This window comes from Diabrotica virgifera, chromosome 1 (genome assembly GCF_917563875.1).
Source record: "Diabrotica virgifera virgifera chromosome 1, PGI_DIABVI_V3a".
Classification (NCBI taxonomy): Eukaryota; Metazoa; Arthropoda; class Insecta; order Coleoptera; family Chrysomelidae; genus Diabrotica; species Diabrotica virgifera.
Window position 1 is genome coordinate 102,609,189 of NC_065443.1, and position 21,738 is coordinate 102,630,926.

At 33.1% G+C, this 21,738-nt stretch overlaps 1 protein-coding gene across 1 annotated transcript; it reads left to right on the forward strand.

Annotated features, from left to right (window-relative positions):
- Positions 1–47: 47 nt before the first annotated feature.
- On the forward strand, positions 48–18,142 carry LOC126889573 (RNA-binding protein 34). Its single transcript, XM_050657961.1, has 5 exons — positions 48–942; positions 7,296–7,438; positions 10,000–10,241; positions 17,746–17,895; positions 17,975–18,142. The coding sequence occupies exons 1-5, from the start codon at positions 155–157 to the stop codon at positions 18,038–18,040; spliced, it is 1,389 nt and encodes a 462-aa protein (XP_050513918.1). The 5' UTR covers positions 48–154; the 3' UTR covers positions 18,041–18,142.
- The last annotated feature ends 3,596 nt before the right edge of the window (positions 18,143–21,738 follow it).

A 21,738-nucleotide genomic window follows, 5' to 3' on the forward strand; every position in this document is an offset into this window, starting at 1 on the left:
GATTGTGGGAAGACGAAAAAGTTGATCTGTCAAACTTTGATACATAACATAACCTCAAAGTTTGTTGTGTGGTTCGCACGTGTATACGAACTAAATACTTTAAACTTATGTTGATAATTTTTGTTTTAAATTATTACTAAGTACTTTATTAGAAATGGAGTACACTATAGGAAGTCTTGCTGACTTAATATCTGGTAAAAATACACCAAACAAACCTAAGGTAGTAAAAGTTGAAGTTAAACAAGAAATTAAATCTGAAGAAGAGGATGCACCAAAATCAATAAAGAAGGAAAAGAAAAAGCTCAAACCGTCAGTTAGTGTTTTGAAACAGGAGGTAGTCTCGTCTAGTGATCCTGTTAAAAAGAACCAGAAAAAGAAAAAAAGGAAGATATCAAATAGTCAAGATGATGACAATATTCCCGAAAAACTAGTTGTAAAGAAGAAAAAGCGTAAATCTTCTACTAGTCAGGACGAAGAACAAATTACAGAAGGTTCATCAATTAAAAAACAAAAACATAAGAAACGGAAAACATCTTTAAGTACAGTTAGTATAGAAGATACAGAATCACTAGTAGAGAAGACGAGTAGTAAAACACGTAAAAATAAGTCCAATTTAAATGGAAGCAGTTTAGCTGATAGTGATGATGAGGAGAATCTTGATGAAAAAGTAAGTAGTGAACAGAATGGTCAAGAAAAAGAAACTGCAAAAAAGAAAGTAAAAGTAGAACATGATCCGGAGGAACAAGAGAGGACAATATTTGTAGGTAATGTTCCAATCAAGATTAAAAAGAAAAAGATAAAACAATTTTTCAAAAAGTACGGAACAATTGAAACTTTGAGGATTAGAGGAATTCCTGTGGCTGATCCAAAGATACCTAAAAAGGTGGCTGCAATTAAAAATGAATTTCATCCTGATAGAAATAGTGTTTACTGTTATATAAGGTAATGTTTTGTTTCAAGTATGAATCAATATAAATAAATAGCCATCATTCTCTTACCAAGTTGTCTATGTGGGGTCGGCTTACTTAATTGCATTTCTTCATAAGTTTCTATCTTGGGTCATGTCAACATCAATCCCCTGTACCAACATGTCCTGCCGTAAGTGTCTCCCCCTCCCTAGTCTTCTTCTTTGGTCTTACTCTCCTACTTTTTCCAGGAACCCTCAGTTCAGTAATTCTTCATATTGGGTGATTAACACCTTGGCTGCATTTAGAGATATTTATAAACATACATTGGGTGCATTACTAGTCATATATATCACGTATACCCCATTTGCCACTGTGCGTTATGACACAGTTGATGTAGGCAACTATTTGTCTATTTGTGCTGTAATGCAGCCAAGGTGTTAATATCTCAATGTTGAACATGGCCAAACCACCATAACCTATGCTCCCTCAATTGGTGTCAACCCTAGACTTCCACTAATATACTTGTTCCTAATTTTATGCTTTTTTGTTACTTCACTCATCCCTCTAGGCATTCTCATTTCTGCCACATGCATTCAATGTTCCTCTTTCTTATTAACTGCCAAATATTCAGTTTTATTTTTATTTATTATTTATTGATGGACCGAAGTCCATTAGTAAATAATACAATTAAAATGTCACACAAACTAGAAAAACAATTCAAAATAAGATCTAGTACAAAATTGGTAAATACATAATAAACAATAATAAAATTACTTGCTCTCATTTAACAATTGCGAGCTAGTCCTATAATATAAAGTACCAAATAAAATCTAAATATCTCAAACATTTTGCAATTGACAAATACAACTTTCTTAGAACAAAGACAATAACAGTAATTGACAAATCAGTCCTGAAATTAAAACATTAAGTTAAATTATAAATGTAATTGTGTGGGAAACGCAGTAAAGTCGTTCATAAAGAAATCAACATATGGAGATAATGTGTTTGCTAATTTAATAGTTTTACAGAGATAGGAACTTGAACCATAGTTTGTACGGTTAATGACTTCGTGGAAGGTAGTCACAGAACGGGTGGTTCTTGAAGGTACACGTAGACCAATTTTATTTAAGAGTGAGATATAGAATTTATGACCATGAATTAAGTTATATAAGAAGCAAAAATCTTTATCGAACTTTGTCGAATAATTTGCAGTAAAGACTCGTAACTTTGACCAGTGAAATGCATCTTATAATCATAATAACGTAAGAATTTAAGCTGAACTTGTTCGATTTTATTAATATGACAATTATTGTTTATTATTTATTTATTTATTGACGGGATTACCCCATTAAAAGTTATACAATTAACAATAATAAGTTTACGAGCTAAATATGTACCAATAATACTTTAACAACATTATAATTAGATAACAAATATTAGAGTAAGAATAGGTAGGTACTTGTAACCTTAGAACTAACAAAAAAATTAAATAAATACTCTATTTAAATTATTTTTAAACATATTCAGAGATATATCAAAAATTTCAATGTGTTAGTCATTTATAAGTTTACAGTAACGATCTATAGGTGAATTTTGGCCATAACTTGTGCGATGGGAAGGAATATAAAATGTTATAAAATCACCTCTTCGATTTCTAGTTTGTATAGCAACATTAATACACTGTAATAGATCACAGCAATCTAAATTTCCATTTATTAAATTATACAAAAATACTAATCCTACTTGATTACGTCTATTTTCTAGTGTATTAAGTTTTAAACTGTTTTCTATTAATGAATAATCGTGATCTACAATAGTTTCACCTAATTTAAATGCACAGAACCTCAAAAATTTGTGTTGAATTTTTTCAACAGTCATATTATGAACTGCATGGTGTCGAGACCATACTATAGAGTCATATTCAAGTTTAGATCGCACCAAAGAACAATAAACTCCTCTTACAGTGTCAACTGAAAAATTACTACAGTGTCTCAAAATAAATCCTAACATTTTTGAAGACTGAACTGTTACGTAATCAATGTGTTCAACAAATCTCAAACTTTCGTCAAAAATCACTCCTAAATCTTTAACTTTTGAAACATATTTCAGATCTTCATTATTTATTTTATATGAAGTATTGATCTTCTTATTACCTTTGAAAAAACTAATGTAACATCATTTTGAGACATTTAGGTTGAGTTTGTTTACTGTACACCAATGTGTCAATCTATCCAGGTCTTCCTGCAGAAGGTGTTGGTCTAAAGGACTAGAAATTATCTTTGATATTTTAAAATCGTCAGCAAAAGCTAAACCATTACTGTTTTCAAAGCAGTCGAAAATAGAATTCACAAACAGATCAAAGAAAATCGGTGAGCAGTGCCCGCCCTGAGGAACGCCCGATGTAACTTCAATAGAGTTTGACAGAAAGGATCCAACCTTAACCTTCTGCTGGTGGCCAGACAGAAAACTCTTGACCCAGGTGACTGTGGTTATGCCAAAACCAACATCGATGAGCCTCTTAAGGAAAATGCTATGGTCAACTCGATCAAAAGCTTTAGAAAAGTCTGTATACACTGTATCAATTTGTTTAAAGTCTTCCATAGCATTTATTAATGTATTCTGATATAAAACTAAATTGGTAATAGTAGATCGACCCGAAAAAAACCCATGCTGATTCTTATTTATTAAATTTCGACATAACCAACTTAACTGACCACAAACCAAGCTGTCAAAAAGTTTGGGAATAGATGACTGTATGCAAACACTTCTATAGTTCTTAACATTGCTTTTATCTCCGTTCTTGTAAATAGGCATAATATAACTATTTTTCCAGTAATCAGGAAAAACAGATGTTGTTAGGGACAAATTATATAAAACTATATATAAATTATATTGAGGTGACCAAACAAATGATGTATAATCTAAATGTATAATTATATATGATAGCCGGTCTTATAGACATTTCCCTTCAGCTTTAGTAGAATTTTTCTGTTACACAACACACCACTTGATTCCTTCCATTTCATCCATCCAACCCTAATTCTATTGCATGCATCTCCATTGATTTCCCCAATACTGTGTAATACTGATCCTAGGTACTTAACACAATACGTGAGGGTGCTTGATCCTAAGACTTATACTCATGACTGACAAAAAAAAATAGTTATTTAAAATGTGTATAATCAATGGCATACATGCGTGCTGTCCGGCATATGTGAAAGGCATCATGTGGCTCACATGTATGCCATCCGCATGGAACATGTTAAAACTCTCACTTTTCACAATCATTTCACCATTTAAAAATATCATTTTATTTGTAGTAACTCCATCTTTAAACGAACATTCTAAATACTCTGTCTGTGTCATACTAAGTTTTAAACCTTTTTCCTCAAGAGATTGTCTCCACTGTTCCTGTTGTTGTAAGTCGCCTTCACTATCTCCCATCAACACCACATCACCAGCATACATTAAGCACCAGGGAATGTTACCCTGCAGTTTTGCTGTTACAGTAGACTCCCGTAAGTTCGGCCACCTCGGGACCAGACCCTCGGCCGAATTTAAAAGTGGCCGAACTAACCGATGCTTATCTAAAAAATGCCCATTCATTGTTTGTATGGATCTAGCAAAAACAAAACACTTTACATTAAGTAGAAGACAACACAGAGGAATACTCTGACATATATTTAACATAATATTATATGAAAAGATAGACCGTTACAAAAATATTATTAAACAATACTTACAGAACTCTAGGCCTAATAAACTTTAAAAATATTATTGCACATTGGTGGTTTGGCTTCTTAAACACTTAAAAAAGTCAGTAATTTTTTTCTGAATTTTCTTTTATAATGATTTTTGATGTGCAAAGTGTGTGACTAAAGCTCAGAGAGCCGGCCGGACTAAGCGGAGACTGAACTAACCGAGGCCGAACTTACGGGAGTCTACTGTATCTGATCCAAAACTAATAAGAATAAATAAGAACTACGCACCGAGCCTTGGGTGCAATCCTACTTTCACATAAAACTTAATCAGTCTCTTCCACACCTATCCAGTCCTAACACTAGTTGTTATTCCTTCATACACATATCTCACAATCTTTACATATTCACCAGGAACTCATTTCCTTATTGAGTGCCCACTGTAGAATCTCTCAAGGAACTCTATCGTATGCTTTCTCAAGATTTATTTATTTATTTATTTTTTTACGGGCAAGCCCAATTCTATAAAAATACATTACATTTTTTAATTGAACATAAAGTGTTACATAAATACATAGTGTACAGATAAAAACAATAACATAATATAATATAAAAACAGACATACAGAAATATAAATATAATATAGAAGTAAATATGCAATAGGAAATAATATCATAAAAACAAGTTAACAAATTATAGACCTTTCACTCAAATAGTGATCCCATGTAAATTTCTTTTAAAATGACTGATGGAGTTGTCGAACAGTTGTAAATTGTAAAGGGAGTTTGCTAAATTCAAGACTGTGGGTACAAACGAAAAAAGTGAATAATTAAACCTATAGAATGGTACATAAAATGTTCGCACTTGTCTAGTGGTGCGAGGTGGTACAAACAGTGCGATCTTATTAAGTACTTGAGAACAACTACATATACCATATAAGATCTTGAATAATAGCAAAAGGTCCCTTTGTTTTCTCCGGCTTGCAAGAGAGGGGACCTGCAGTTGATGCTGCCATACAGTGTAATCTTGATAGGTATGAAGCTTAAAAGCAATGTAACGGAAGAAACTATTTTGGACTTCTTCAAGTTTCCTAATGTAGACCAAGTAGTGTGGGGACCACACTGAAGAACAATACTCGAGGTGAGACCTGACCAAGGAGAAATAAAGAACTCTAATACTGGATATGTTTGTAAAATCCAGAGTTGTTCTTTTTACAAAACCCAGCATTTTCATAGATGTTTGAATGACATTGATGATGTGAGTATTGAAACAAAGAGAATTTTCCAGTGTAATCCCCAAGTCCTTGATTTTATTTACAGTGTTGAGCAATTGCCCATCAATGTAATAGTTTGATAATATTGGGTGGTGAGTACGGTTAAAGTTAATTACATGACATTTGCTGGAATTAAGAGACTCCGGACATTTTGGTAATAGACTGTAAACTGTCCCAAGTCAGTAGAGTTTAAAGGTTTTTTTGAATAATTTTAGGTATGTTATTAAAATACTTAATCATGAGATTAACTTCTCCAGCGTTTTGTCTCTCTGAAAGCTCGGACCTAAGACTATCTAACAGCTTTCTTTGGTTAGGGGTTTGATCTAAAATAAAATATATCTTTTTTTAGCGACTAACTGTTTGTTTGTTTTTAATAACATGAAGAGCATCACTTGCTGAAGAAAAGATTACTTTAATGGGACGATGACCATTCTTGTTCACATTTCCAAAGCGTAAGATTTTGACTTCATTTGTGTTGATGGAGGCATGGGCCCTTGATAAAATAGATTTTACTTGAGAATCATCTTCAGAAGTGTTACTTAATTCAGGAAGATTAAAAATGAGGATGTTTTTAGATCTTTTTTCCCGTTCATGAAGCTCATTTACCACATCATCAACAGAAAATGAATTACACCTTTTTCAGCCTTAAGTTTTAACATGTCCTGTTTCAAAGCATTAAGTTCCTTTTTAAAATTGTCAATTTCTCTAATAAGTTTGGGTACACTTTTAAAAGATAAACGACAATCAGCACAAAAATACATTAAGGTTCTTTTTTGGATAGCAACAGCCGCATAAACCAGTACAGTGTACAGACTGGTGCACAGTAACATGGCAGCTATCACATGCGACAAACTTGTCAAGAAGATCATCATTACAACTGGAACATTTGCTAACCATTTTAAAGTTGAATTGGAGATATTAAGTACACTGATGAAGCAAAATCAAATTAACACCTGGCCTATAATGAGTAAAGGTTCTGCTTGTTTAAATTAAATCCATATGCAAGCCAAACTCATTAACTGGCCTATCTTCAAATTACCTTATCAGAACTAGTTTTTTGTAGAATTAAATTTTTAGTATTTTATAAAAGATTAATGAATACCATAATATGTACCCTCCTCATATTGTAACCTCATACCTATATGTACCATAATATTATGAGCGTTTGCTTCTTTATACCTGTATTTTTCCATCAACTGCCTTGTAATGAAAATTGCATCTGTTGTTGATCTGCCCTGCATAAAGCCAAATTGATTATCGGATATTTTGGTTTGGTATATTGGTACTCTCTACCATCTTTTCACGGTGTGACTAAGTAGCTTTATGCTTCGTGCATTGTTGTATATCTCCCTTGTTTTTTAAACGATATGTGTTGAAATATAAATAAGCAGTATATGTTGAAAATATCTTTTTTAGATTTACTACTAAGGAAGAAGCTCAAAAAGCATTACAAGCAAATGGTAGTGTATTTGAAGAACATCATCTAAGAGTACATAATTGTTCTACCACAGAAAAACCTGATGAATCTAAAGCAATATTCATAGGAAACTTAAGTTTTAGTAAGTATTTTATATGCTACCAAATACGGATTTCTGTACTTATAACAAATTTTCAAGGTGTAATGATTTCAGTATGTTGGTAATATTTCTATAATGTATATACAGTAGACTCTGTCTATAACGTGAACTGAAATGGCAGACTAATATAAGCTGATCTCTTTATATTAGACAATAATATTGTCCATACATATATGAATATGTAGTTTTCTAAAACATTAACTTCCTACATAGGTCTGGATCCCCTGTATAAAAAAAAAGTTTATTAATAGCAAGCTGAAAATTTGTTAATAGCTTAAGGGTGTCTAGTCGGACAAACTTTGATATATGGGAACACTGGAACAGGGGAAGTTTTAATTGTGGAACAGGTTAAAAATTTGGAACGGTCAGACCACGAAAATGGCACATGTATTTTGTCCGACAGAACAGACTTAAACTCTCGGAACAGAGATTAAACTCTCATGCAAAAATCAGACTGCTATTTATCACCAAATGGGCGTTTTAATGAGTGGAACATGTAGAATATGTCAAATGACGGGAATTATGACAGGTGATAAATAGCAGTCTGATTTTTGCATGAGCGTTTAATCTCTGTTCGGAGAGTTTAGGTCTATTCTGTCGGACAAAATAAATGTGCCATTTTCGTGGTCTGACCGTTCCAAATTTTGAACCTGACCCCACAATTAAAACTGCCCCTGTTCCAGTGTTCCCATATATCAAAGTTTATCCGACTAGACACCCTTAAGCTATTAACAAATTTTCAGCTTGCTATTAATCAACTTTTTTTTCATACGCGGGATCCAGACCTAACAGTGAAACCATTCTGAGCAATATAAAATGCTAAATACTAAATATTGTTTGAATGGAGCTTTTGGCAAAGAGTCAGTGGATAAACAGGACGAAGTTGACAGACAATGGAGTTTTTTACATCACTGGTCTCGATAAGCATACAGATTTTAGGCATTTCTGTACACAGGGAGTTGGGATATTTATTTATAGCTATCACCACGCCAAAAACAGGTAAAAAAATATGTTCTTCGATCTCATTTTCCCTCATTATAACCAAATATACCTCGTAATAAGCGAAACCTCGTAATATCCATGTTTATTATAGAGAGAGAATACTGTAGTTCAATTATTCAAATCAAAACAATTACAGGTTATACCTTTCAATACGAAACTCAGAATGATGTAATAGCGACATCATGTACCAAGGGGAATCCCCGAATTACAAAAGCTCACTTTACTGATATCTGGATGTGAATAGTTAATATTATTTAAAATAGTTGTTAATAATAGAAATTTTTGGATAAGATTCGCTTATTTGGATAAGATGGATCGCACAACTTCAAAATCACATTAAAATAATCCGCATAAAACGAGACCTTGCTGTAATAATTATAAATCCTAATATCTTAAAAGCTTCATTAGTAATGTTGTAATGCTTATTGAATTGTAAACCCAACTGAAAATGTACACCAAGATTTTTCATATTTTTTGGACAACTCTTTATTTTTGTTGTACTAAGATGTTTTAGTGTAGATATTTTATTCCCTTTTATTAACAAATTGAGAGTAACACAATGTGCAGTCAAACGGTTTATGCTGAGAATAACTTAATATTGTGTCAACAATGAAGAAATATGGTAGAATATGGTAGAACAAAAAGAGTAGAGGATGTAATAACATGCTGCATCATTGAAGTGGTCTGGAGTAGAACATGTTACCAGACAAGATGATATCAGGTGAACTAAACATATTGTACACTGGAGACCTAGGTTAAATAAGAGAAGTTTGGATGGACCTCCAAAAAGATGGCTGGATGATGTGAAAGAAAAACAAGTAGATTCAAATTAAGATGAAAACAGTAAGGGGAGACTTACATGCAGGAGTGAACAGTCAAGACTGTTAAAAGAAGAATATAATGTTATCTAATTTACCATATATGTTTAATTGAAGTACAAAGTAGAACCCCATATTTTTTTGTTTTGCCAAAACAATTTTGGAATTAGTGGTCACAAAAGATAGCTCTATTTTTGGAACGGTTCCAGATATTTTGCCACTTTTTTTTATTCAAAAGATAATAATTTTTATAATAAAATAATACTTTTTAGATAGTTTGATTCTATAGAGAGAGGTTTTCTCTCAATAAGCTGACTCAATTTGTACTGCCATTATCTACAATTTAGGTCGAGAATATAAATTAACTAGACTATTTTCAATTACATACTACTGCCAGTACCTACATTTTAGTTAGTAAGTTACAAGAGATAACATTAAACTAGCAGTAGTCAGTATGTACGAAAATGTGTGGAAGCATCTTTCTTCTTTAGACCAAATTTCGTAATCTATTCACCAATTCTGGTCATTAAAACTTTTTCACTATGGTCCGGTATAGTTTAGGTCTCAAGTATTTAATAAGCAGACATATTTTTTACAAAAGGGGAACTTTTGACCTTGAAGAGTGTATTTTAACATCTATGTAGTACAGTGCCAAGATTCTTCAGAAGATCCATCTCGTTATTGACTGTAATGAGAAAAATCAACAATACAATTTGTTTTCAGATGCTGAAGAAGAACAATTGTGGAAGTTGTTTGAACCTTGCGGTCCGATATCTTCAGTAAGAATTATAAGAGACTCCTATACAGGTATGGGCAAGGGCTTTGCCTATGTCAACTTTCAAGATTCTGATGCAGTACAATTAGCACTTGAAATGGAAAATGTAAAGCTTGGTGATAGAGAACTGAGAATTAAATTGTCCAGTGTAAACACTGCTAAGAAAAACAAAAAGAAGGACAATAAACGGGTAAGTATTTCAGATTAAGGACTATCGACATAGCCCATCACATTAGTAAAGTTACCCCCAAGTAATTATATTCAATTGTTTGTTTTATGGAGATGTTATTTATCTCCTGGTCTTCTACGGTGTTTCCATTGACGATGTATTGCATTTTATCATAATTAATTTCCAATCCCCAGCTTCCAAATTATTATTCTAGCTTTTTTATTATGTGGATGATGTCGTTTTTTGTCTTCCGCTAAAATTATTTGGTCATCGACAAACAAAAAGCTATGAATATAGTTGTCATCAATTTTGATTCACATCTCTTAACCCTTTGAATGCTGATGACGTCTAAGAACGTCACTACGTCACAACATTCGTTTATAGGTTAGTATTTATTTGACAGTATCTCGGACATGTGATGCGGGGCGAGAAGTATGGCATCCTGCGACTCATAATGCAAGGAAAGATAGATGGCAGAAGAAGCATTGGAAGAAGACGAATTTCATGGCTGAAGAACCTGGGAGAATGGTTTGGATGCAGCTCAAAACAACTATTTAGAGCTACTGCCTCAAAAATTAAAATAGCTATGTTGATTGCCAACCTCCGTAGCGGAGATGGCACCTGAAGAAGAAGAAGATTTATTTGACTTTGACTGAAACAAGTATTTCTATGGAGTTACGTAGATATCACTTTAGATTCACATTATGGATGAAGCAATTCCAGGGCCATCTTGACCAAAACTCTACAACGTAAATGCAGCTAAAAATCGAGTCAGCACCCAGGTTGCGTTAGGTATACATATTTCGTCAGCAATGAAAGGGTTAATGCTTATTGTTGTAGTTTTTTAGTGTTTCATCTATATAAAGTTATAAAGCCAATTAAGGTTTGTGGTATAAGAACTATAGATAGCATCCATGTAGAAGTTCTCCTTTCTCTGATTTTCAGATATTTGTTTTCATCCAATTTTGAAAAAATGTGAAAAAGTTGAATTATGCACGTCCGTCTGTCAGTCCAATCGAACCGTATTGAAAATCCGAGCCTGAATCGTTAGTTCCGGTTTTGAAATAATTTCCTTTAAAAAAAATGACTCAAAATTAGTGAAATCTTATATCAGTCGACGCAAAGTTACACAATGTGTTCAAATATCGACTTCCGGTTCTACTTTCGTTCACTTTGGGTGAGAACCTAGGACTTACGAAGTCCAATTACTTGTTATTAACTTTATAATAAACTCTTATACACTTGGGTCTATGAGTCTTTACCAGTGCGTCATTAATACCTGGCGAGATAAAACACATACTTTTTATCTAGCATAATTCTCTTCCGCATGACACTAATGACAAACCAGCTACCGCCTGTTATTAAGTAAAAACATGTTAATTTTATGAACGATCTAGACTCAGTACATAGAAAAGAGATAGGTACAAAAAAGACGATTTGGGATGTTTTCACATTTTTTCTACAAACGTGTTAAAAATGCAATTTTTAGCACTCCATAGGAGCCTTAAAAATATCACTTTAAAGCACTTGGTGTTTTAAAATTTTTAAGGCACTGCAGTGCAAAACTGAAATGTCAAATTTTGATAGCAAACATCAAAATATATATATTTTATTTATTAACATTTATTAATATTAATATGTAGTACAATTTGCGCAATTTTTAACAAATTGCATCTTTAACACGTTTGTAGAAAAAGGACACCGCACACATCTTATGGAAAAAATAATGTCCCTCAAATTCAATAAAATTTATACGAATAGATTTGTTTTAAATTAACGGTCAATTCTTATCATTGCGCCAACTCTTAATTATGATTAATTACGGCGCAAATTGCGATTGAAGTTTATCGAAATCACATTTTTGGAGTCCATAAACTTGTCAGTTACAATCACTATTGCTCTGGGTGCTATTCAAAACAGCTTAAACCCCGCTGGGCCTAAGCGGATTAGTGAAACTATTATAATAAGATGCTTAAGAGCCCGAGAAGATTTAGGATGTACCGATAATTTGGGTATTTTAAAATATTTTTTCTCTCTCAACTTATGTACCTACCCATTTGATTTCAGATTGATTTATATCAATTTCTGCTCTTATTATTGAAAATTAAGAGTTGGCGCAAAGATAAGAATTGACCGTTAATTTGAAAGGAATCTATTCATATAAATTTTATTGAATTTGAGTGACATTATATTTTCCATAAGATGTGTGCGGTGCCCTTTAATCAAAACTGTATTATTGCATTTTAAACACGTTTGTAGAAAAAATATTGTATGATATACGTGTTAAAAGTACATTTTTAAGGCACTCATGTGAATTGCAGAATTCGCTTCGCTCATTCTGCAAACCTTCACATGCGTGTCGTAAAATTGTACTTTTAACACTTATATCATAAACAACTATTAAGTACAATTTCTGACGTTTTGGTTAGTTTACTTTTGTGGCTGTCAGTTTGTTGAATTTTTTGCCGTTATTTTGTCGAATTTTTGCATTTTGAAGTTTTTTATAGTATACAAACAGTTGTTTTCACAACTAATTTTATATTGAAGTTTGAAATTTCATGGTAAGTTTATGTTATTTTACGATTAATTTTGGCAACGTACAAAGCTAACCTCATTGACACAGTTAAGGAATGCTTGTGTTTAATGTTCCGCCAAAGTGAATAAAATAACAAAAAGAAAATATGTTATTGAATTTTTTTATAAATTGTTTATTTATTTATTAATCAATAATAATAAAATAATTTATTAAGCTACTTCAAATGTAATTATGCACCAAAATTTTAAAGCAAAACTTAAATTTGACATTCTGTTTATTTGATAACGTCAAATTTTATACTATAACCCGTGATCGGAGTAATACCCAGTTTCTGTTTCGTTTAGTAAATTTCCGACTTATTTCCTATGCTTTAAATGATGACGCACGGGTAAAGACTCGTGGACTCAACTGTATAGGGCTTTTCATCGATTGTCATTTGTTTCGATCTTCTGTTATATGTTGTATAACAGAGGCGTGCGGTCCATGGAAGCGGGGGAAGCGCCGCTTCCCTATTTATACGTCGATATAAGAAAATATATTATTAATTAATATTTAATAATAAAAATTTTTCCCTAATCCAAGTAATCTACATATTACCTATGGTCTGTTCGCAATTTCTTAAGAGCTTACTACAAGTTTGACCCTCATTAGGGAACTAAAATACAGAGAGGATAAGTAATATGATATAATAACAAAAGCCAACCTAAAACTCGCAGTTTAAGATGTTTTCGACTAACCCACCTTGTATCTGAAGGAATACAATAGAGTTGTAAAGCTGATAATCCGATTTTGGGTAAAAATTACCAACCAGTGTCGTAGAGTATATGATTAAGACATTTATTTGAACTAAATAAATAATATATTAATATTTTTAAACTGTATTTAATGTAAATTGTATTTTTGTTTTAATAAAATTTCTTTATTTTATTCAAAAATCAGAAGTTACTTGCAATTTGTAAAAGATACATTTATTTAATTATTACCATAGAGGTAGGTATATATGAACATAGAGTGAGCCTACGCTCCGCGCTTCATGACAAGATCTCATGGACTGGTTTGGTGCTATCTCTTTCTAGCACATTGTATCGAGAAATTAAAATGACATTAGGTGTGATTATAGGCACGGAAAGGGAGGACTACCTTCGCAGGTTTACTATCCGTAAAAGTGAAACAGCACTGAGCCAAATAAAAAAGATGGTGTCGTCACTTCGCTCTGAATGACAATATGTCTATGATAATAAATATATAAGTCTATGATTAATACCTATTTTTAAATTATACAAATTACGATTACAAAACTAGTCAAATTCAAAATAAACAAAATCATCTTCGGAATCTGAGTCGTATTGCAGGTTAATAATTAGCGGGTGTGTCTCTACCGTCGTGTAAATTACGTTATCAAAATCCCACATTATTTTTAGTTCTTCTTCTATTACATGTATTCTGCATCTCTCTAGTTTTGTTCTGTAATATGTTGAAAAGACTCAACAATTCACGAACAGCTTGTATTTTATATAACGTATTTTTTCTACCCACAGAACTTTTCATTTGATCCCAAATGAGTTCAATTGGATTTAATTTGCAGTAGTAGGGTGGAAGTCTAAGAACTATGATGTTTCGCCTTTTCACCATTTTGTCAACTACGTATTTCTTGAACTAAGATTTGTGGAGCCAGGCAATTTTTAAAGTTCTGCTGTAACCATTCCATCTTCGCAAGACAGAGGCGTATACCGCAGCCAGTCAAGGATATCCTGTTCCTTCCACGCAGTCGTTGGAAGTCTTTCTAGTAGTCGTGAATGATAAGGTGCATTATCTAATAATATAATTTAATTTGGTGCTTTATGTTCAATCGTCTACTCAAAATACTCTTCGAAAACACCAGTTGTCATTTCCTCGCGAGTCTTTTGTGCTTTTGGATTGAAATTCCAACAAACCATGCTTAACAAATCCTTTTTCACTGCTAATGTGAGAAACTATTAATCTTTTATCTTTACCAGAAGGCGGGGAAATACCAGTAGACCAACCTTCCATAGAGGCTTGCCTGGAGCTTGATATATTTTTATCTGAACACATTTTTGTTAGACTATGACCTGAGTTTACCCACGTTTCTTCCTGATAGTAGATTGGCCTTCCTTTATCCCAGAATTTTCGTATGAATCTTGATAATTTCTTGTCCAACATATTATCTCTTCCAGGTCGATCAAAAGTGATTTTTGGTCGTGATTTGGTTCGTCCGATATGAGGCAAATCCGAGTCGTCTATAACATCTTGTTTAAGTTGTTAATTTTGTTTAAGTTGGGTAAGTATTTCTTTTTTGAAAAAAAAAATCCGTGAATTTTCCTTCGAATACCCTTTTTGACAAATTCATCAATTTTAATAGGCTTTTTCTTCTCTTTAATTGTTCGTTTTTATTTGGGTACTTTGCTTTTTTCTTTCTGATAGGAACCTGTAACTACATTGTTTACTCCCCTACGCCCGTCATGTTGGCACAACTCTCGATTATGTTCTGAGCAGTGTTTCTGGGATTCTGAGAAACTAGAGCATGGCATTCTCCGTTCTTTTATATGGCGTGGAGTCATGGACCTTAACTGAAGCATCACTGAAGAGACTTGAAGCATTTGAGATGTGGTGCTATAGACGCATGTTGAGGATATCCTGAATAGACAGAGTTAGCAACGAAGAAGTTCTACATAGAATGGGTAAAGAGCGCGAACTAGTCGTAACCATAAAACGTCGCAAACTGGAATACCTGGGCCATATAATGCGCAATGAACAACGATATGACCTACTTCGGACCATACTTCAAGATAAAGTGCATGGGAAAAGAGGTCTAGGACGAAGAAGAAGATCCTGGCTGAATAACCTGCGAAAATGGTTAACTTAACCACTACCGGACTTTTCAGGGCAGCAGTCAACAAAGTCAGAATAGCCATGTTAGTGTCCAACATCTGTAACGGATAGGCACCATAAGAAGAAGAAGAGCATGGTAAACGTTCTGTTTTCTCTCTTGGTGAATATACAGACTTACTGACTGTACGCAACAGTACCAGTGTAAAAATTGATGATGTTGATGTGCGTACATGTTCGTAGGAATATGGAAAAAAATCTACTCCCGCACTACACAAAATTCGCAAAAAAAATATTCGAGACGCTAATTACTGCCGTATTTTATTCAAAATAGAATATCAATAAACGTTTTGGAAAGGAAGATAAATGTAAATCTCCATTAATTTTAATGAATAAACACTTCCGGAACCTCCGCCTATGATTTTACTACTTTTACGACCGTTTTATGACTTTGAGGCAAATTTTGTGCTCTCAAGAATATACGAACCGACTGTAGGCAATAGGCATTGAAAAATATTAAAAATTAATCGCGTACGAACGAACTCAATATGCACACAATTCAACTATTTGGTCCACTCCTGACAGAAGCGCATCTCAAAATCGCCGCTTGTCGTACAGTTGTCCCGTTTAAAAAGCGGTCAGGGTTCAATGACCGCACCCACTAGTCGCGCGAATTTTGGTACCATGGAAGCGCTTATCCTATCGCCTTCGCGAAAGTGAGATGCTCCGACTGTTACTGCTGCTAAGGGGTGCTTAGGTATTACATACATTCGCTTAAACAATATTTCGATTTAAATTTTTTGCAGAGATTTTTCCTTTTACTGATCTTTTATTTGACATTTTACAGAAATCAAATGGTATTGCATTTTGTATAAGACAAATTGATGACTTTATTAATACGATAATTAAAAAAAACGAGAGCAGTTTAAAAATATTTGGGATAAAACTGAACATGGGGTTTGAACATGAAAGAAAAATAATGAAGATTGATAATTTCGGAGACAGAGAAAACATAGGAAACAAAGAGACCTTTTGATAATATTCTACAACAAATGAATTCTAGCTTTCAAAATTTTAACGATTTAAAATTTGTAGAATTATATATATAATCTTAATATTTCTAATTATAATTCATCAAAATTTCCCACAGAGGAATTTATTTCATTACGATTAAATAATGAAAATTTTTTGATATCCCAGCTTTGCATTCTCAGTTAAGTGTCATTTATGAAACAACTGACATTAATGATAAAGAAATACCCAGAAATCTGGGATTTCTTTATAACTACTGGTTTAAACAAGTCACTGTGTGAAGTGGTCAAGTTGTGTGAATTAGTACTACCAACTATCCCAGCCACAAGTGTATCAGTTGAACGAAGTTTTGCAGTATTAAGATGCATTAAGAGTTTCAAATTAAGAGTTTAAAAGAAATTCAACAAGCGAAGACAGACATTGAAAGTTAGCCCTATTATCCATTGAAAAAGACTGCATTCAACAATTATCAGATGTTGATAGGAGAATAGACCTCGAGTATAAATAAGTGTCATTTTAGTGAAAGTTGTGTGTTGTGGAAAATGCCTCGGAGTATAAAATTTTTTTTAAATAGGATTCTTTAGAAAACCAAGCCCGGCGCGAGGACTCAAGGCCCGAGCTAGCAATACAGATCAATGATAGGTCACTAGTCACTAGAAATAGCGGGAATAGAGTGCCTCACGCATTCACGCGTCACGGATTTAGTGTGTGAGTCCTTGTACGCAGGACGTCTCACATAATTAAGTACTTTGCTGATAGAGAGCCCCTGCGCATCCCCAGCAGAGTGTTATCAGGTGGGAAGTGGCTCGACCCTCGACCCTTAAGAAAATATTTTTATATCCTTATTGAATCGCTTCCCCTTTCAAAAAAGTCACCACGCCACTGTTGTATAATCTGTGTATAATATTAATATACACGGATTATACGACATATTATGACAGAAGCTCGAAACAAATGACTGTTGTTGAAAAGCCGTATGTTTTATATATAACAATTTGATAGCTTGCAATTATACTTTATGATGTTCTTGTTTATTTTCATTTTTTTCCTATCAAAAGTCGCTATTCCCACAAAACTTCTTGTTTTATTTATATGTAAATTACATTTCAGAATGCAACAAGACGCAAGATGGGAAAAGAAAGAAAAAGTGGACAGGCACAAGATACCGAAGCTGATGGTAAAACTTTCAAGAAAGACAAAAGACGCATGGTATTTAATAACAAGGGTTTTCAAGGTTCCAAGGTTAATAAAGATAAAAAGGTAATTAACATTTACTTAGAAACTGAAATCTACTAAAATCTTTGTTAACAATTGTTTTAATGTTTTCGTTCAATTTTAGAAATTCAAAGTGGATAAAGGAGCTCTGGATAAAAAAAGAAAAGTGAAGAAAGTAGCTCCGCTTTAGTTAGATTATTTAACAAAAGAAAAATTATTTTTACAAATAATTGTTGTATTGTTATTATTTTGAAAATAATAATTGTAAGAAAAAATACAATTATATAGTGTATACTGGATTTTTATTAATTACACTAAGCACAAAAATTAAGGCACCACCTTAAAAATGGGACATTTTTGATGTCTTGTATTTCCTAAACCTGTTTTAGTCCGATTTTAGTGATTTTTTTAATATGTTATAGCTTTATTCTTCAAGAATATCGAAGTAATAATATTGTTGCTAAACAGATAAGTTTCATGTATACCGGGTGTAACAATGATAGTGTGTTTCTTACTCAAAGTTTGAAACACCCTGTGGAATATTCTGGCGTATATAAAATATTAAAATTAAAACTCAACTGTAGCCTTATGCTTTCTTAACATTATGCTTTTTGATTCATTCGCTTATGTTGGATAATAAAAAAGTTAGTTACTTTAACATCAAGCAACGTTCTTCATCAATACAGGTTGTTTCTAAATAAGTGCGACAAGCTTTAAGGAGTAATTCTGCATGAAAAAATAATGACAGTTTGCTTTATAAACATATGTCCGCAAATGCTTTGTTTCCGAGATACGGGATGTTGAATCTTTTCTTACAAACTGACGATTTATTTATTGCTCTAAAACCGGTTGCGATATGCAAATGAAATTTGGTAGGTTTTAAGAGGTAGTTATTGCGCATTTTTTGACATACAATTAAGAATTTTATATGCACCATTGGCGTGCATACGGGCAATATGACCGGGTAATATGACCCGTATGCACGCCAATGGTGAATATAAAATTCTTAATTGTATGCCAAAAAATGCGCAATAACTACCTCTTAAAACTTACCAAAATTCATTTGCATATCTCATCCGGTTGTAGAGCAATAAATAAATCGTCAGTTTGTATGAAAAAATTCAACATCCCGTATCTCGGAAACGAAGCATTTGCGGACATATGTTTATAAAGCAAATGGTCATTATTTTTTCATGCAGAATTACCCCTTAAAGTTTGTCGCACTTATTTAGAAACACACTGTATTGATGAAGAACGTTGCTAGTTGTTAAATTACCTAACTTTTTTATTATCCAACATAAGCAAATGAACCAAAAAGCATAAGAAAGCATAAGGCTACAGTTGAGTTTTAATATCAATATTTTATATGCCAGTCCACAGGGTGTTCCAAACCTTCAGGAAAAAACACACTATCATTGTTACACCCGGTATACAATGACACTTATCTGTTTAGCAACAATATTATTACATCGATATTCTTGAAGAATAAAGCTATAACATATTAAAAAAATCCCTAAAATCGGACAACAGGTTTAGGAAATACAAGGTATCAAAAATGTCCCATTTTTAAGGTGGTGCGTTAATTTTGGTGCTTAGTGTATTATTAGCATAAAGCAAACAAAAGAAGTGTTTTTCTTCTTGTAGGTCATAGTCACTTTTCTCTAGGTCTTTAGAAGTTGGACAAATTTTTCATGTTTACTTTGTCAAAATCAATGTAACAAACATGCACAATGCACGTCCACAACAGCAAATAACGCCTCTCTGGCTCCTAGTCTGTTTTTGAACCCAAGCTGACTATCATCTATTCATTATTCCAGTTTTTTATTGGGACCGTGCAAGTTCGGAAAAGCGACACCTGGTTTCATAGCTCAGCAACTTTTTTCGCACTTTTAATTATATTGGCCAGTCAGATTGGTCCTGGTTGCTGGATAATTCTCAAGACCATAGCCCAAAGAAAATTATAGGAAGAAAAAGTAAGACTGAGGTTATGTTATTAAAAGGTAAACAATTGAAGACCACAGGAAAATAACTTGATAAGTCACATTTTTGGTTTTGTTCAGGAGAACATGTTTAAAGTTTAAAACATTAAAAATGTGATTATGTTACAATACATTTTACAATTATTAATTAGTCTCTCTCTCTAGTTCCATCCCTCTTTGTGGAGTATTGGGCGCTTATGCGTTTCTTGGCCAAAAATGTAAGATTGCTGTCTGGCCGGGACAGCGCAGCTTCTTTTGTTTTTATTCTCTGGATAAATTGTGAACTAATTCCCTCCACTCTCTTCTATCTTTTGCTCTCTTTTTGACTTCGCCCCATCTTAGTCCAATTTTTTCGTGTTCTCTCGTTGTTGTTCTTTTCCAGCTGTTGTCTGGTCTGCCCCTCTTTCTTCTCCCCTCTGATTGGTATTCAAGTGCTTGTCTTGCTATGCTGCTTTGGTCTTTCCTCAAAGTGTGGCCGATCCATTTCCATTTTTTTTCCTTGACTGTAGTAGATATGTTAGTTTGCTTGTCCTTTCCCATAGTTCTGTATTAGTTATTTTGTTTGGCAGTATATTTTCAGGATTTTTCTTAGAGATTTGTTTACAAATGTTTGTAGTTTTTTAGTTGTATTTTCGTCCTGTTTTCATGTTTCTGCTCCATAGAGCAGTATACTTTTAATGCAACTATTAAAGATTTTAATTTTTGTTGTTTCTGATATTTCGTTTGTTTGCCAAATTCTATTTAAAGCGTTGAATGCGTGTTGCGCCTTTGTTATTCTCGTCTGTATATCCTTTTTACACCCCCCGCTCCTTTCCATGACAGATCCGAGATATGTGAACTTGTCTACCTCTTCTACTTCTTTGCCGTAGAAGTAGAAGTAGAATTATTAATTAGTAATAAAAAGAAAAAAAATTGATACATTAGGTGTTGTTTTACGTTCTAGTTTTTTTTTTAAATTCATATTGCATATTAATTACCTGGACTTATCAACGTTTTCCCCTGTTTTGAAAGGACGTGTCAAGTTATTTTCCTGTACAGGGTTTTTTTTAAACACATATCTTTTGACTAATCAAGTTATTACTCGGTATTGTATTACTCTTAGAAACTATGTAATTAAAGCTACACAGTGGCTACACAAAAACGAAAAAATGTCAAAAATTGGACTTATCAAGTTCTTTCCCTGTGGTCTTCAATTGTATGTAGCAAATAAAATTAATTATTAAAATGCAGTACTGCAAGCAAAATACAATTAATCAGTGGCGGCTCGTGATTTTTACAATAGGGGAGGCTATACCTAACTGTAAAATATCTAGACAAATTTGCACTAGCAAAAAAAAATCCGCCAAAAAATCTAATTTAAGGACCCATTTTTTTGACCATTTTTTATTTATATTTTATAATACATATCATAATTCACAATTTCATAATATATCATTTTAAAAATAGTTAGTCTAATTGTAAAAGTGTATTACCAAAGTTTGTGTCGTTTATTAACAATTCTATCTCTGTAAGTAGGTATGCATATCAAAATAAATACAGATTTGAAGTTTTGCAGTCCATTCAGGTTGAAGGTTCACATTTTTTAAGATACTCAACTGAATTTTTTTAATTCTAAAAGCGGCCTACTGCGAATCCAAAAACGGTAAATTACCGATATTTTGCTTTGCATTACAGATATCGGAAAAAGTTATTTGAACAAGTTGTTCCAAATATTATTCTAATCCCACATACCAAATTTCATCACAAAATTCGCACTTTTAGATTTTTCATTATTTGTAGTCCGGATCCTAAAATCGCAGAGGAGGCTGCTGGCCGATTAGCAGCCCTTGCCCAATCTCCGGGCAGCGTGTGCGTTAAGCGATAATGCAGCTCTAAGGAGACCGGGTCTCCTTAAACTACCATGCTTAAA